Source organism: Dendropsophus ebraccatus, chromosome 9 (assembly GCF_027789765.1).
Source record: "Dendropsophus ebraccatus isolate aDenEbr1 chromosome 9, aDenEbr1.pat, whole genome shotgun sequence".
In the NCBI taxonomy this organism is placed as follows: domain Eukaryota; kingdom Metazoa; phylum Chordata; class Amphibia; order Anura; family Hylidae; genus Dendropsophus; species Dendropsophus ebraccatus.
In genome coordinates this window covers 59,877,671-59,892,346 of record NC_091462.1, presented here as the reverse complement: position 1 = coordinate 59,892,346, position 14,676 = coordinate 59,877,671, and the positions used below count along the sequence as shown (strand labels likewise).

The window sequence follows — 14,676 nt, the reverse complement described above, 5'->3', positions numbered from 1 at the left end:
TGCAGCACACAAAGTTTGTACATTTTGCAAATAAACTTAATTTGCCATGGCGGTTAAATCATTTTGTAATTGTAAAAGTATCACCTTAGAATCTGTGAGAGATTATGATGTATATACATTCAGCAAACTTGAATAAGAAATGTAGAAACACAGTAAAAAATAGCTGAAAAATTAACCCGACTCTTTAAAATGTGTATCTAATATCAATTAGCCAACCTAATAGTGGAAATCGAGCGTGGAGGGAAATTTTCCCTGACTGCACAGAAAATGTTTCCCTTTGTTAAATTCTGCAGATCGAGCATGGATGTGATATATATAAGAGCTACAAGGCTGTGCACTAGGTACTGGCAATTGCATCCACAGTCCAGCTAAAATGGGAAAGGTAAAACATGATATACGCTGATATTCTTAGTGTGTAACTTTACAATAATTCTATATAATGGTAGCATACCTAATATTAGCTATTGACAATATGTATTTGTAAAAATACTTCATAATAATAAGCTACAAGTTTATTATTTAAGGCTTTTCAGGATTTTCTTAAATAGACTTTTTTTATCAGCATTAATTTGTGTGTGTGTGTACTGAACACCTTTATCTTTATTTTAGATTATCTTCTATGAGGACAGGAACTTCCAGGGCCGCTGCTATGAGTGTAGTGGTGACTGTGCTGACCTCCATTCTTACTTCAGCCGCTGTAACTCCATCCGAGTAGACAGTGGTTGCTGGATGCTGTATGAACGTCCTAACTATTTGGGCCACCAATATTTCCTAAAGAAAGGAGAATATCCTGACTATCAGCAGTGGATGGGATTCAGCGACTCCATCAGGTCTTGCCGCGTCATTCCACAGGTAGGTGGTATATCCTTTATACATCTATAAACCAGTACATGCAGTAACACTTACAAACCAGTCTAGTAAAAACACAGTGATTGTCCTCTGTCCTTTCTTTGGCAAGGTGCACACAAAGTCCAAAAAAGAAAAAAGTTGTCCATTATTGCATCATTTTAATTGCCTTTAATAAACTGCAATGAAGACTATGGAATAACCCATGTCTTTTTCACACAGTGTATTAAATGACGGATGTCTTTTCAGGTGGACGTCATTTAATACACTGTGTAAAAAAGATGTCCATTATTCCATAGACGTCAATGCAATTTATTGAAGTCAATTAAATGACGGATGTCTTTTTTTTTTTTTTACCACAAAAAGCGGACACCTTTTTTCGTTTTTGGACATTGTGTGAACATAGCCTTAATCTAAAATCTTTCAAAAACTGAACTTCTTGCTTTCTAACCTAAACTCATGTCCACAGCAGTCCCAGGTTCTAACTTAACCCTCTCTTATTCGTTCATACTCCATGTATACAATCACTTGAAGACTTATGCTTTCTGCACTTCAAAAATACATCTAATATCCTCTCTTTTCTTTTGGTGGAAACAAGAAAAAATTTTATGTGCAGATTTTAGAAAAATGTCTTTGTTGCGCTTAGAGTAAAAAAAAAACAAACACTGTGCAGATTAATTTTTCAAGAACAAAATATTACATGATAGCTGAGTTGCGATTTCTATAATTTTTAAAAGGTTGCTAGACCATTATACACAGCAAACCTTTTTATTTTATCCCTATTTTCTTGTACACATCAACTCAGACATCCTATCACCCCTCCCCCTTCCCTGTATCCATCCCCTCCTTGGTTGAACTTGATGGACATGTGTCTTTTTTCAACCGTATTAACTATGTAACTTAACTATGTAAATTGTATGGTGGGAGATTGTCAGCGTTTTACTACAACGTGATTCCATGACCCTCTGACACTAGATGTAGATGCTGTATTTGTTTATCTGTGGACACACAATGATTGTTAAGTAAATAATGCCTTTTGAGTAGAGATGAGCAAACCGGGTTCGGGTTCAAGTCCATCCGAACCCGAACGTTCGGCATATGATTAGCTGAGGCTGCTTAACTTGGATAAATCTCTAAGGTTGTCTGGAAAACATGGATACAGCCAATGACTATATCCATGTTTTTCACATAGCCTTAGGGCTTTATCCAAGTTCAGCAGCCACTGCTAATCAAATGCCGAACTTTCGGGTTTGGATGGACTCGAGCATGCTCCAGGTTCGCTCATCTCTACTTTTGAGTGATCTGATAGCATGTCCAGATTATTGTGTTAAAATGGTTTCATGAGAATTTGGAAATTATAGATAAAGACACGTGTGGTTTGGAAGCGCTTGCTAGCGAGGCCCTCACAATTGTTTTAATGGATAATTAGGTTGTTACTATGTAATGTTTAATTTTATACGGATTTGTACCCTTTGAATTATTATTATTATTAATATTATTATTATTACATATTATCTTTAAGTATTATTTATATACTTTTTCTACTTTTGTAGCAAAGAGGCCCCCACAAACTAAGGATTTATGAGAAAGAAGAATTTAAAGGTCAAATGATGGAAGTTTTAGAAGACTGTCCTTCTGTCTTGGAGCTCTTTAAGAACCATGATATCAACTCTTGTAATGTGCTTGAAGGTCACTGGATCTTTTATGAGCAGCCCAATTATCGCGGAAAGCAGTATTTTCTGAAGCCTGGAGAATACAGGCGTTTCAGCGACTGGGGATCCCTCAATGCAAGAGTGAGTTCCTTCAGAAGAGTGCTGGATGTCTGTTAAATTGCCTGATACTGGAAAAGATGATATTACATCTTTAAATATAATAAACATGAAGCTTCTGAAACTAATATGTGTATATGTCATTATTTATAGCAATGAAACGGTACTATCTGTTTTTTCTTAAGACTGGGTAATTGATCCAGGTACTTACTCTTTTTGCCAGATTCAGGAAGGAATTTTAAGAAAATTAGGAAAATTGGCTACTATCTCTGGATCAATACTGCAGGCTGACAGGATGGACATATATTTTTTTCCAGTCCTACAAACAATATTACTATGGAAGTCAATGCAAGTTTTATTAAGATATAATTGTAACACAGCATTTGCTACACAACATCCAGGTAAAATGTCAGTCCCCAAAAAGAGGTATACACAATGTTTACATTGAGTACATAAATAGGGATATTTACTAAGGAGCCTAATTCGTGTGACTCTTTTAATGAGAATTGGTGTATATTTTGTGACTGACTTATTAAAATGTAGCATAATGAATGTATTCAAGTAAAAAGTAAAAAAAAAAGTAAAAAAGAAAAAAAGAAAATTCTGCACACAAATTCACCTGGTAGTGACGAGATATGTAACAGTTTGTGTGCCTTTTTTAAAAAAATTGCAAATTTGAAATTGGATGATAATATCAGATTATGCAGACTTTTGGATGAATACTTAAAGCAGGCAGATAATCTTAAAAATTATTACCTGTCAAAGACTGTCTCATAAAAAGACCTTAAACCAAAAAAGGTTGAAAAATCCAATTATTCACCTAAAAATACGTGCAAAGCCCTCAATAAATTTCCCCCATAGTGTCTAATAAATGCCATGTCATAAAATGCCTAGGTTTGAAAAGTACCTTCCGAGATGGAATAGCTCCAAGATTTTATTTGTATAAGGGAGCAAGGTAGGAACACCGTATGCAATCACTTCCTCACGCAGACTACTGCTCAGGCCCCCCTCTCTTACATTGACTGGTCAACAAAATAGGTGGAGTCACTTATCTATCAAAGATACTGTAGCTAAGTCTGTGTGGGGGATATGAGATGATGGAGGAGTGTGTACTACCTGTATAGTGGATGCACAATGTAATCCTAACAAATCCTTGTGATGAGGATGTAAGGCTGTAATGGAAGAGAGATTGTGAGTGTTTGGCAGAGATAGGCAAAGATGAGATTAGACGGATGGAGTTGCAGGCTGGCAGAAAGTTAACTGGTTGTCAGCTGTGCTGATGAGTGGCTGGCGAGATTTGATCGCGGAGTGTACTGTGTGATGGGGTCACTTCCGGCTTATGAGGGATGCGGCGCATGCGTACTGTGAGTATAGATGCTGGTGGCGTCATGAGGTGTGGCGCCGGCGCCATCTGCGTCGGATCATGCAGTACTGTTCTAATGATGTTGGCATAATGACGCTGTATAGGGGTGGTGTTATTGAGGCTGCGATGTGTATTGGTAGCTAGGGGATTGCCCTGTTGCAGCAATCTCTATGTGTGAGTGTAAACTGTCCTAAATAAAGGTTAAAAAGTCTCTGCATATGTGTGTATATAAATGAATGATAGGAAATGGAGAAAGGTTATATGGAATGGATGTTTGAATATGGTTTTATCTGAATGAATGAGGCATGTAATGCATGGGATATAAGACAATGCATCTGAATGGAGTATATGACATAGGAAGTGACTAAATGAATTTGTCAGCAAGAGGTTTATGTTACATTAGTGAATGATGTGCATTTGACAAAATGTTGTGTGTGAGGACATATATATAAGACACTTATAGTGAGGTAATGAATGGTCTGTAGGATGGTCCTGACAAAGGTGTATGTTACACCGAAACGCCGAGTTTGATTAATGTGATGGCCTGTAGATCCTCTTCTGCACAATAAATACACTTTAAGCATCTACAGAAACTTGTGAAAACTCACTACTTCTGTGAAAAATCTGGGGGTTAAATAGATCTAAACTACGAATTACTTCCACCTATTCACTCCTATGAGCATGATCCGTCACTGCATACTACAGTAAGATGTTCGCGTCGAACCTCGAACAGTAGTAGTGTTCACGTCGAGGTTTGACTCGAACTCAAACCCAGTCCATGGGAGATGTTCAGGTTCATTTTTATACCTATACAGGTGAGGAGAAGCTGGAATTACCATCCAGAAGAATAAACTGGATACATGGAACAACTTAGTGAAAAAAATTTGGCTCTTAGAATGAAGAGGGTAAAATACTTCATTCCTTTCAATGGATATTTGAGGTAGCAGAGTTGAGATAGTGACATAGCAAAGTTGAGGTAGTAAAGTGATGTAGCAGAGTTGAGGTAGTAAGGTGGTGATTTGCTAGAGTTGAGGTAGTAAGGCAGTGACGTAGCAGAGTTGAGTCGGCAGTGATGTAGCAGAGTTGAGGTGGCATTGACGTAGCAGAGTTGTGGTGGCAGTGATGTAGCAGAGTTGAGGCGGTAGTAATGTAGCAGAGTTGAGGCGGCAGGTTTCCTAGCATGTTGTATAGTAGTCAGTATAATGGAGGTCACACAGCTTTCCTAGCATGTTGTATAGTAGTCAGTATAATGATGGTCACCCAACTTTCCTAGCATCTTGTATAGTAGTCAGTATATGGAGGTCACCCAGCTTTCCTAGCATCTTGTATTGTAGTCAATATATTGGTGGTCACCCAGCTTTCCCAGCATCTTGTATAGTAGGCAGTATAATGGAGGTCACCCAGCATCTTGTATAGTAGGCAGTATAATGGAAGTCACCCTAGCATCTTGTATAGTAGTCAGCATATGGAGGTCACCCAGCTTTCCCAGCATCTTGTATAGTAGTCAGTATAATGGAGGTCACCCAGCTTTCCTAGCATCTTGTATAGTAGTCAGTATATTAGTGGTCACCCAGCTTTCCCAGCATCATGTATAGTAGTCAGTATAATGGCGGTCACCCAGCTTTGATATTAAAAAGAGTGAAAGCTATTAATGCAAAAAAATGATTTTTGTGGGGAATTCCCCTGTTAAAATCTGTATGATGGTGTATTTGAATGATATTTAACCCTCAAAACTGACAAAAATTAACTTTTAACAACTCAGGATAAATGTAACTAAGCAACTCCTATGTATGATTGATTGATTTGTATGACAGATGGGGAGACGGTTTTTATACTATTATTCAGCAATAAAAACTGACATGAATGGACTTTTGGGCACTGAGTGTGAATAAGAAAATAATGGAGGTCACCCAGCTTTACCAAACCCAATTATTGCTGTCTATGGAGAGGAAAATGCCATCTAACTAAGTCTACGCTTCTCTCTAAGTCCCTAAGCTTGTCCCTAAGTCCCTGAGCTTGTTAAACACCCCACTTACTAACTAACTAACTAACTAAGCTAAATAGCAGCATGCAAGCAGACAAACAGACAGACAGAGAGCAGTCTGTACAGCACAGTGAGTGAGCAGAAATTGGCGCCCAGAACACATCACAGTGATATATAAATATATGAGATGGTCATGTGATTTTAGCAGCCAATGAGACCGCTACAACTCAGCAATGACGTTTCTGACACTTCTATGTGCTCTGCACTGATTGGCTGGCAAAAAGGCGCTCAAACTTGAACTCAAACACTAACTCGAATGAACAGTAAAAAGTTCAAAACCGAGAAAATCGAGATGTTCGACTCAAACTTAACTTTTCTCGAACAGTTCAATCAACACTACTCCTGAATGAAGATGCCAGAAACTCTAAACTCTGTTCTGTAGCACAACTTCCGTATTTATGAACTATGCATGGAATATGCCTTACTGTTGAATTGCAAGGAAGATACCTTGTTCTTGTGTCCAATACTAACAACTGTACTTACACAGTTTGTAACACTTGTACATCTAACAAATCACAAATACTAAAAGTGAAATCTGGCAAAAATGATAATTTTTTCAGGAGGCAGGGGAACATAATAAACCTATCCTGCAACACAGACCCCAGAATTCATTTCCCCCCAAATTGCAATGTTGTCACAACTTGGGGCAAAATACCAAACCCAGGTGATGGATTTCCCACCTAACCAATCAGTGACTGAAGCAGTGTCCCACCCCAGTCACTGACTAGCTGAGCGGGAGCCTGGCGGGAGTCCAGGAAACACTCGAGGCACAGGGAGTAAATAGAGCTTATTTATTATGGTCCCCCCTGCCCCTGCCTCTAGGGGAATTATAATGTTCACCAGACTTCTTTAAATAGGAAAATTTTACAAAATTGTTGAGGGCAACATATATTGTGGACAGAAAATCTCCCTCACTTGTCATGGTTACGTTATAGTGACTTCTTTCTTTCCAGTAAGTATTGCATAATAGATAAAAAGCTAGCCAAATCATCGTCAGATCATGGTAAGACCAGGCCATGTCCTTGTGCATATCATCACTAAAGAACCCCATTTGTCCATCAGAAACTACACTTTGGGGATTAACAATTATCTCCTCTCACTGATGAAAATACTAGACTTAGCTAAACTTTTTACTTAACACCTCAACAGTTTAACCCTGTGATGCACCCACAAGACTTTTATATTTGAGGTGTACTAAGCAAAGTAAAATGACATCAACATTTACAAAGCCTCCTTGGTAACATAAAGCCATTGGAACTCTGGAACAACTAATGTCCCTTAAAGGGGAACTCCAGCTTCAAAAAAAATCTTTCTAATGGTGACAGAAAGTCAAATAGTTTTGTACTTTACTTCTATTTAAACATTTCAACTACTTCCAGTACTTATCAGTTGCTGTATGTCCTGCAGAAAGTGGTGTATTCTTTTGAGTCTGACACAGTGGTCTCTGCTGCCACATGTGTACCTTAGTGGACTTGAACATTTTTACATTGGATTTCTTACACTGATCACTGCTATGCCATAGCATAGTATTGATCAGTGTAATTTGCGATCATTGCATAGAGCCTGCCTATGCAGACTCTATACAGTGATCGCCTAACTGACTGCCAGGAGGTAGGTAAGAGACCTCCGGCAGTCAGATAGGATGATCGTAACCCCCGCAGTCAAGCTGCGAGGGTCCCGATTGGTCAGTGACAGGAGCACAGCTGCAGGGGTTAATGGCGGGCGGCCGCACGATCGCGGCGGCCCGTCATTAACAGTGAGGACCTGCATATAGCAGCCAGTCCCCACATGCTTTGAAGTGAGCTCAGCTCCTGAGCTCACTTCAAAGCACCGGTGGACTCCATGACGTACGGATACGGCATGGGTCCTTAAGAGACAGGATTCCATTACATACCCGTACGGCATGGGTCCTAAAGAGGTTAACTTTGCAAGAAAAATATACATTTGATTCACACTAATATGACCACTTTCTACTTTCAATGCTAGTAGCATGTGGCTTATAAGGGAAGTCATGTGTCAGCTGGTTTGGTGTGTATATAAGGTTTGAGATAGGCTATGTTCACACTACACTTAACAGTGTCCGTTTGCATAGCAACTGCTGACCGACGGGCTGCATTCAGCACGTTCCTGCAGCCAACACCTCTGTATCGGCTGCAGGAACATTCTTTTTTAACAATTGACTTGCGGGCACCATCAGGTGTGCCCGCAAATCAATTAGCCATTCACTACAATGTAAAGTGCGGCCACCGGCCAACTTTACTTTGTGTGAACAGCTATTATTTCTGTGCGCTGTTCTGTAGACTACGTCCGGAAATAATAGTCACATACATTATTTTAACGCCCATTCTAAAGAACGAGTGTTAAAATAACGATGTGTGCATGCAACGGACGGCATTGCAATGACTTTAATGCAATGCCGCCCCTGCAGTAAAGAATGGACGCTGATTCCATTGCAATTAGCAACCGTTCTTTACTCAAAAATACCCTTGTGTGAACATAGCCTTAAGCTGTATGCACAAATATCCGTTGTTGTTGTCATGGGTAAAAGGGGCATTTATCACAGTTAGACCTTAGGAAAAAAAAATTCAATAGAGTTACATATGTGATACTGTGTTTGGTCGCTTGTAGGAAATATTTGATGGTTTTTTTTTGTCTGAATGAAATTTGTGGAAAACATCAGGATATACCAATCCTCAACACTAAAAGTATTGCCCCATGTACCTTCTTATATATTAATCCAGGTAACACTGTTTTGATTCTGCCATGTCCTGGTTTTTGTAGCTATATGATATACACCCTTCACAACTCTAAGGAACAACAACAACAACAATAATATTAATAATAATAATAATAATAATAATAATAATAATAATATTATATAGGTCATGTATTCTGTATATACGCAACAGTGTCACCTACAACTTGTCACTCAAAAAACAACATATAGCAAGATTAAACAAAAGGAAAATAAAGGGAAAAAAAAAACTGTCTTGGTTGTCAAGGCTGGCCAGTCTTCACAGGGTTAAAGGGTTGAAAATAAAAACAGTGCCTTTTAGCAGGTCACAAAAATGTAAACAGGGCTTATTTCTGTGCAGCGACTTTCTATGTAACACTATTGATGTATCTGTCATTGTTTTAGTTTACTGGAAAAATACCTTTATCCAAACTATACCTACACCAGCAATAGTGGAAAACAAACATGCAATAATAACAGAAGCAATAAACAATGTTAACATAGTATATGTCATCCTTACTGTGCAGAAAGTTTTGTTTAGTTCCTGCAGTTTTGGCAGTCTGCACTACATATATAAGACTGCTGCCAGGCCACCTGAAAGCATATATACTAAAGACAACAAACGACCACTGGAATGGGAAAGGTATGTTATTTTTCCTGTATATGAGCAACTTAAAGGGCTATTCTTCATACGCTGGCGGAAATTAAGGCAGATGCAAAGGAAAAATGGAGTACAAAAAAGGGTCTCCAAAGAGAGCGGAGAGGTGGACTACATTGGTGGCCATAGACCAAAATTCTAATTTAACCTTCTCACATAATAAATAATGCCATCAGGACTTTTCTTGTCATTGCATTGCACTATGAGACTTACAGATACTTTAGCTCAGTAATATAAAAATAACATCATGGTAGACTGTGTGTTTTCACATGTTGAGAAATCATTGTTGCTTATATTCTAGATAATTTTCTACGAAGACCATGACTTTCAGGGACGTTCCTACGAATGCAGCAGTGACCATAGCGATTTACAGCCTTTTATTAGCCGATGTAATTCAGCTCGAGTATTGAATGGCTGTTGGGTGATTTATGAACGTTCAGGTTACACAGGATTTCAGTACTACCTGAAAAGAGGGGACTACCCAGACTACCAAAATTGGATGGGATTTAATGACTTCATTAAGTCATGTCAAATGATTCCTCAGGTATGATACACACATTTGTTACATTGCCATAGTAAGTTTAAATTAGATGCATCATCTAGCCTCTCATCTAGAGCGAGATGCAGAACATTTCTAGTGGCCATTATGGACAGGGATTTCCTTTTGTCTCATTGCTTGCTCAATTGTTAATTATTTTACAGGTTGTCACTTTCCAAAAGGTAAAGCCCTGTGGAAATTGCTGTCACTATATGAATGAAGATTATTATTACTGCAAATTTTGATTTATCATGCAGCTGCTGCAATCCAAATGCAATATATGTCTCTGCAAAATGTTAAAATTATTAAGTGACATCATTAAGTGACAAAAAGTCTCCCTAGTGTAGCCACAAGCTACATGCTATAACATAAAACTAGAAAGTACCTAGAGCATGGCTCCCCCAGACCCCTAAATTAGACCCTGGGCACAGGACCTCATTTTAGCCATTGTCAAGGCATTGTACTGTATGTCATGCAGCACACAGAGACCTGATGTTTGATCAGCACCTTCCATACACTATTGCCCCAGGGTAGAAACTTGTATGCACCATGACTTTGTGATAGGTCCAGAAGAACCTAATGTGGTGGTTTATTTGAGGGGGAAAGAGGTCTCCTGACTTGTATTTTACTAAAGGGAAGTTTTAAAGTGAATCTATAATAGCAAACAAATCATTGATCAATGTGTATCATGCTCCTCCTTTATGTCCTTCACCTGCAGAAAATATATTTTGTTCACATTGCCAGAATGGATGATATGGAGAATCCAAGCTAATATTCTACATGGCAGTCTATTTAAATACCTCTGCTGTGGGCAAAGTAATCAAGTATGGGCACATCAGGATCCCCTGTGTACTATATATTTGTATAAGAATATATAATACCTGGGGGGAGCTGCCTGTCACTATATTTTTGTGCGGTATTCCTCTTGTAAATAGGGTCTGCCAATCTATCATCTTGGGGTGGATTGGTAATGCTGCCTGAGCAGTGACTACGAAGAATTTTAGGGGTTTACTAAAAGAGACCTGTTAGGGGAATTTTAAGACAATAATTTCCCAAAATAAATTCGAAATAACTTTGTAATGATACAATTAATTTCCCTCTAAAAATATATAAAAAAAAAAAAACAAGCACAATAATTCAATATCTGGCTTGGGTTTATTTTTAATTCAGTGCACTTTGTGGTAAAACTGACCTGTTACCTTGATTCTGTAGGTCAGTCTGATTACAATATCTATGTCTACATACTTTTTAAAATTATTTTACTACTTTAAAACTTTTCGGGGGATTTTTTTTTAAGTGTAGCTGTAATAGGTTTTATTGGGCACTCACAAGGCTAGTCTGCATCCACACTGTAACTGAGCATAGGGAAAGCGGAAACAGGCATGCAGTTTGCAGGGTGTTAAAGGGAACCTGTCACCCCCCGTGCCGGGGTGACAGGCTCCCGACCCCCGTTAGAGACCCCTATACTTACCTCATCCCGCCGGGTCCCGCTTCTGGATTCGGTCGGGTCCCGGAGATCTCAGCCGCTGCAGCCCGGCGCGCGCACTGACAGATGAGTCCAACGCTCATAGAGAATGACGGAGCGCTGGACTCTCCTGTCATTCTCTATGAGCGTTGGACTCATCTCTCAGCGCGCGCGCCCGGCTGCAGCGGCTGAGATCTCCGTGACCCGACCGAATCCAGAAGCGGGACCCGGCGGGATGAGGTAAGTATAGGGGTCTCTAACGGGGGTCGGGGGCCTGTCACCCCGGTACGGGGGGTGACAGGTTCCCTTTAAAGGGGGAGGGGGTATTGGGCAGTGATAGAATGGCCGGTGCGGTTCCTCATATAAATACACGGGACAGTGTTATGAAAATCGGCTGTTGTTTTAGATAGTGTGAACCTAGCCTTAGGTTATATTCACACAACCTTATTTTTTATGGCCGTTATGTGATACTCAAAATAACGGTCACTGTTTCAGCGGCCTTTATTGCAATGAAGGCTGCTGAAGCATTATTCGCATTCTCGGACTGAGGGTCCTTTTGGGTGTGTCTTTCATTAAGAAGTCCATTGAGTTTAATAGAAAGAACGGTGAATTCAATGTACTTTGTTTGAACTACTTAAAAACACGGCCGCTGTTAAAGTATGGAATGGACATTAATTTCATGGCCTTTGGGAACAGTAGACATTATTTTATACACTATGGGGGACATTTATTAAGTCCAGCATTTTTTACAAATGTCCCCGCAGCTCCAGAGCACAGAGGATTTAAGTAGAGGCGCACTGCCCTTAACATAAATCCCATGTGCAAGGAGCCCATCCGTGCGAACAAAGTGAAACCTATGCTAGCTCAGAGCTGGCGTAGGTTTCACTATCATTTTTCCGCCGGAAAAATGAAAAATGCGGTGCAAGCAGTTGGGTCCATCTGTGCCTAAAAAAGGCATTTTAGCCTTTTAATAAATTTCCCCCTATGTTTATTGGGTGACCATCATTTCATAAACTTCAGTGCAGATAACTATAAATAGGTTAGCTTAGGTTTGCACTGCGTTTTTTCATTCCATTTAAAATATCTGTTTTATGAAAAAAAAAAAAAAAAAACATGCAAAAAAGGATGCAATTGTGTACAATCCATTAGGATCAGTTTTTCTATTGACATCCATTATTAAAAAAAAAAAATGGATATGTTAAACAGTGTGAATCCAGCCTAATAAAAAAATAAAATAAAAAAAAAATAGAGGCCGCCTTTTTGCTTTTTTTTTTTACACAGTGTGAACATAGCTGAGATGTGTCCTTTTCTGACACCTAAAACTTTATTTTTTCATGACAGAGGCTGTTTTATTTACTGCTTTTACCATGCAGTATTAGTAACATTAGATTTTAATAGATTGGACAAGTTCACATGCAACAATACCTAACACTTAACAATACCTAACTGCTTACTTGGAATTCTTTATATTTTTTTTATTATTTTTTTCTATGCTTTTTTGGTCCCTCTAGTGGACAGTTACAAGCAACAATCTAATTGCTTGTATTGGTCAATGATATACTTTTGCCCAGCATTGATCAGTATCGACGCTATGTTATTAGAGTCGGACTGAGGCAGACTCCGGGGACAGATTACCAATCAGACCAGTAGCTTAGATTATAATAGGTCCGTTTTGGGCGGTAGTCGGGGGCCCAGAGCTCCTGGGGGCCCATGGCCACCCAAAAAGAGTTTTACTTACATTGGTGTATTGTCCCCTGGCTACACTTCTGCCATGATGTGCACAAATCATGGCATTATGACGTTATCAACCCTCTACTATGAACATCACACAAGTGCTGCCATAGTAACAGTGAGGTGGGGGGGCCCAAGCTTGGTGAACAGCCTGGGGCCTATGGTAAAGTTAATCTGCCCCTGAATCAGACAGCACAAAGGTAGGTAAGACTCTGCTGGCTGTGAGGATAAATGATTGGAACTTGGTTCAAAACAATCATTAACAGGTGCAGCTCCTACCACTGACACACGTAAAAGCTAAGATTGCTATAGATTGCCGCGCTTAGGGGAAAATTGTAAACAGAAGTGCGAACACTGGTGTCCATCATTGACAGTGAGCAGCTGGCACTCACTGTTTAGACTTAATAATTTATTTGGAAGTCTGGAACATATATTACTTTATGTAACATGTTTGTAAAGCTGTATCATGTATTCATTGTTTCTTTGTTTTTTGTTTTCTCTTAAATTTTTAAGCATTATGGACCTTACAGGATTAGACTGCATGAAAATGAAAACTTCAGAGGTGAGATGAAGGAGTTTACAGAAGATTGTCCTCATGTTTTTGAAAAGTTTTATCACCATGATATTCACTCCTGTAATGTACTTGAAGGATACTGGATATTTTATGAGCAGCCCAACTATCGGGGCCGTCAGTATTACCTAAGACCTGGGGAGTATCGAAGGTTTAGTGAATGGGGTGCATTGAATGCCAGAGTGAGCTCTTTTCGCAAAGTAATAAATTGCTTTTAGAGATATGAGTTGCAATTTTTTAAAAGTAAATAAAGTGTTTTTATCACATAATGAATTGCTCTATATTTTTTCTGCATTAACATTAAAGTATACCTAGAGAGAGAAAACATAGATTTTATGAAATTCCGACATATCATGAGCCCCTATTATACAGGGTATGATGGCCACTGGTACCCAGCACTAGAGTAGTGGTAAATAAATATCTGGTGTCGGTAGTACCTTGTAAAACACAGAACCAAATTTTTTTAAAGTTTTTTTTATGGAAAAAGTTAACCTTTTTAATTTTAATTAATATGAAAACTAGGCAACTTGGTGCATTGAGTAAGGTACACTAAACAACCTGATTTACATAATCATTAAACTTAAGATTTAACAAAAATGGCCCTAAAGATAAAAGTCCTGGAAGTTGGTTTCCTTGACTGGAGACCCCAATTGGCTGTGTTGATCCTTTGCGGTAGAGGGTATGGCCAGCTTACTGATGTTGAGAAACATGTGATACTGTCTCTGTAGTATTTTTGCATATAGTTTCACTGTGGTATGTCATTGCTAACATACCAAAGAAGCTACCTAGCTCTTAACTCTTCTAGTGTGATCCTCTGTCAGATGTTTGTCCATGGTTGATCCAATCTTGACAGGAAGTGGTGTTTTCTTTCCACTATGACACAGTGCTCTCTGCTGCCACCTCTGTCAAGAACTGTCCAAAGCAGGAAAGGTTTTCTATAGGGATTTGCTAATTTGG

General features: G+C 39.0%; 2 protein-coding genes across 2 annotated transcripts; both read left to right on the top strand.

Annotated features, from left to right (window-relative positions):
- Positions 1–373: 373 nt before the first annotated feature.
- On the top strand, positions 374–2,675 carry LOC138802142 (gamma-crystallin 2). Its single transcript, XM_069985305.1, has 3 exons — positions 374–382; positions 610–852; positions 2,400–2,675. Exons 1-3 carry the CDS (start codon positions 374–376, stop codon positions 2,673–2,675), a joined length of 528 nt encoding a protein of 175 aa, XP_069841406.1.
- A 6,715-nt stretch (positions 2,676–9,390) lies between these two features.
- Positions 9,391–13,937, top strand: LOC138802144 (gamma-crystallin 2-like). The gene is made up of 3 exons (XM_069985308.1): positions 9,391–9,399; positions 9,716–9,958; positions 13,662–13,937. Exons 1-3 carry the CDS (start codon positions 9,391–9,393, stop codon positions 13,935–13,937), a joined length of 528 nt encoding a protein of 175 aa, XP_069841409.1.
- Positions 13,938–14,676: the final 739 nt, after the last annotated feature.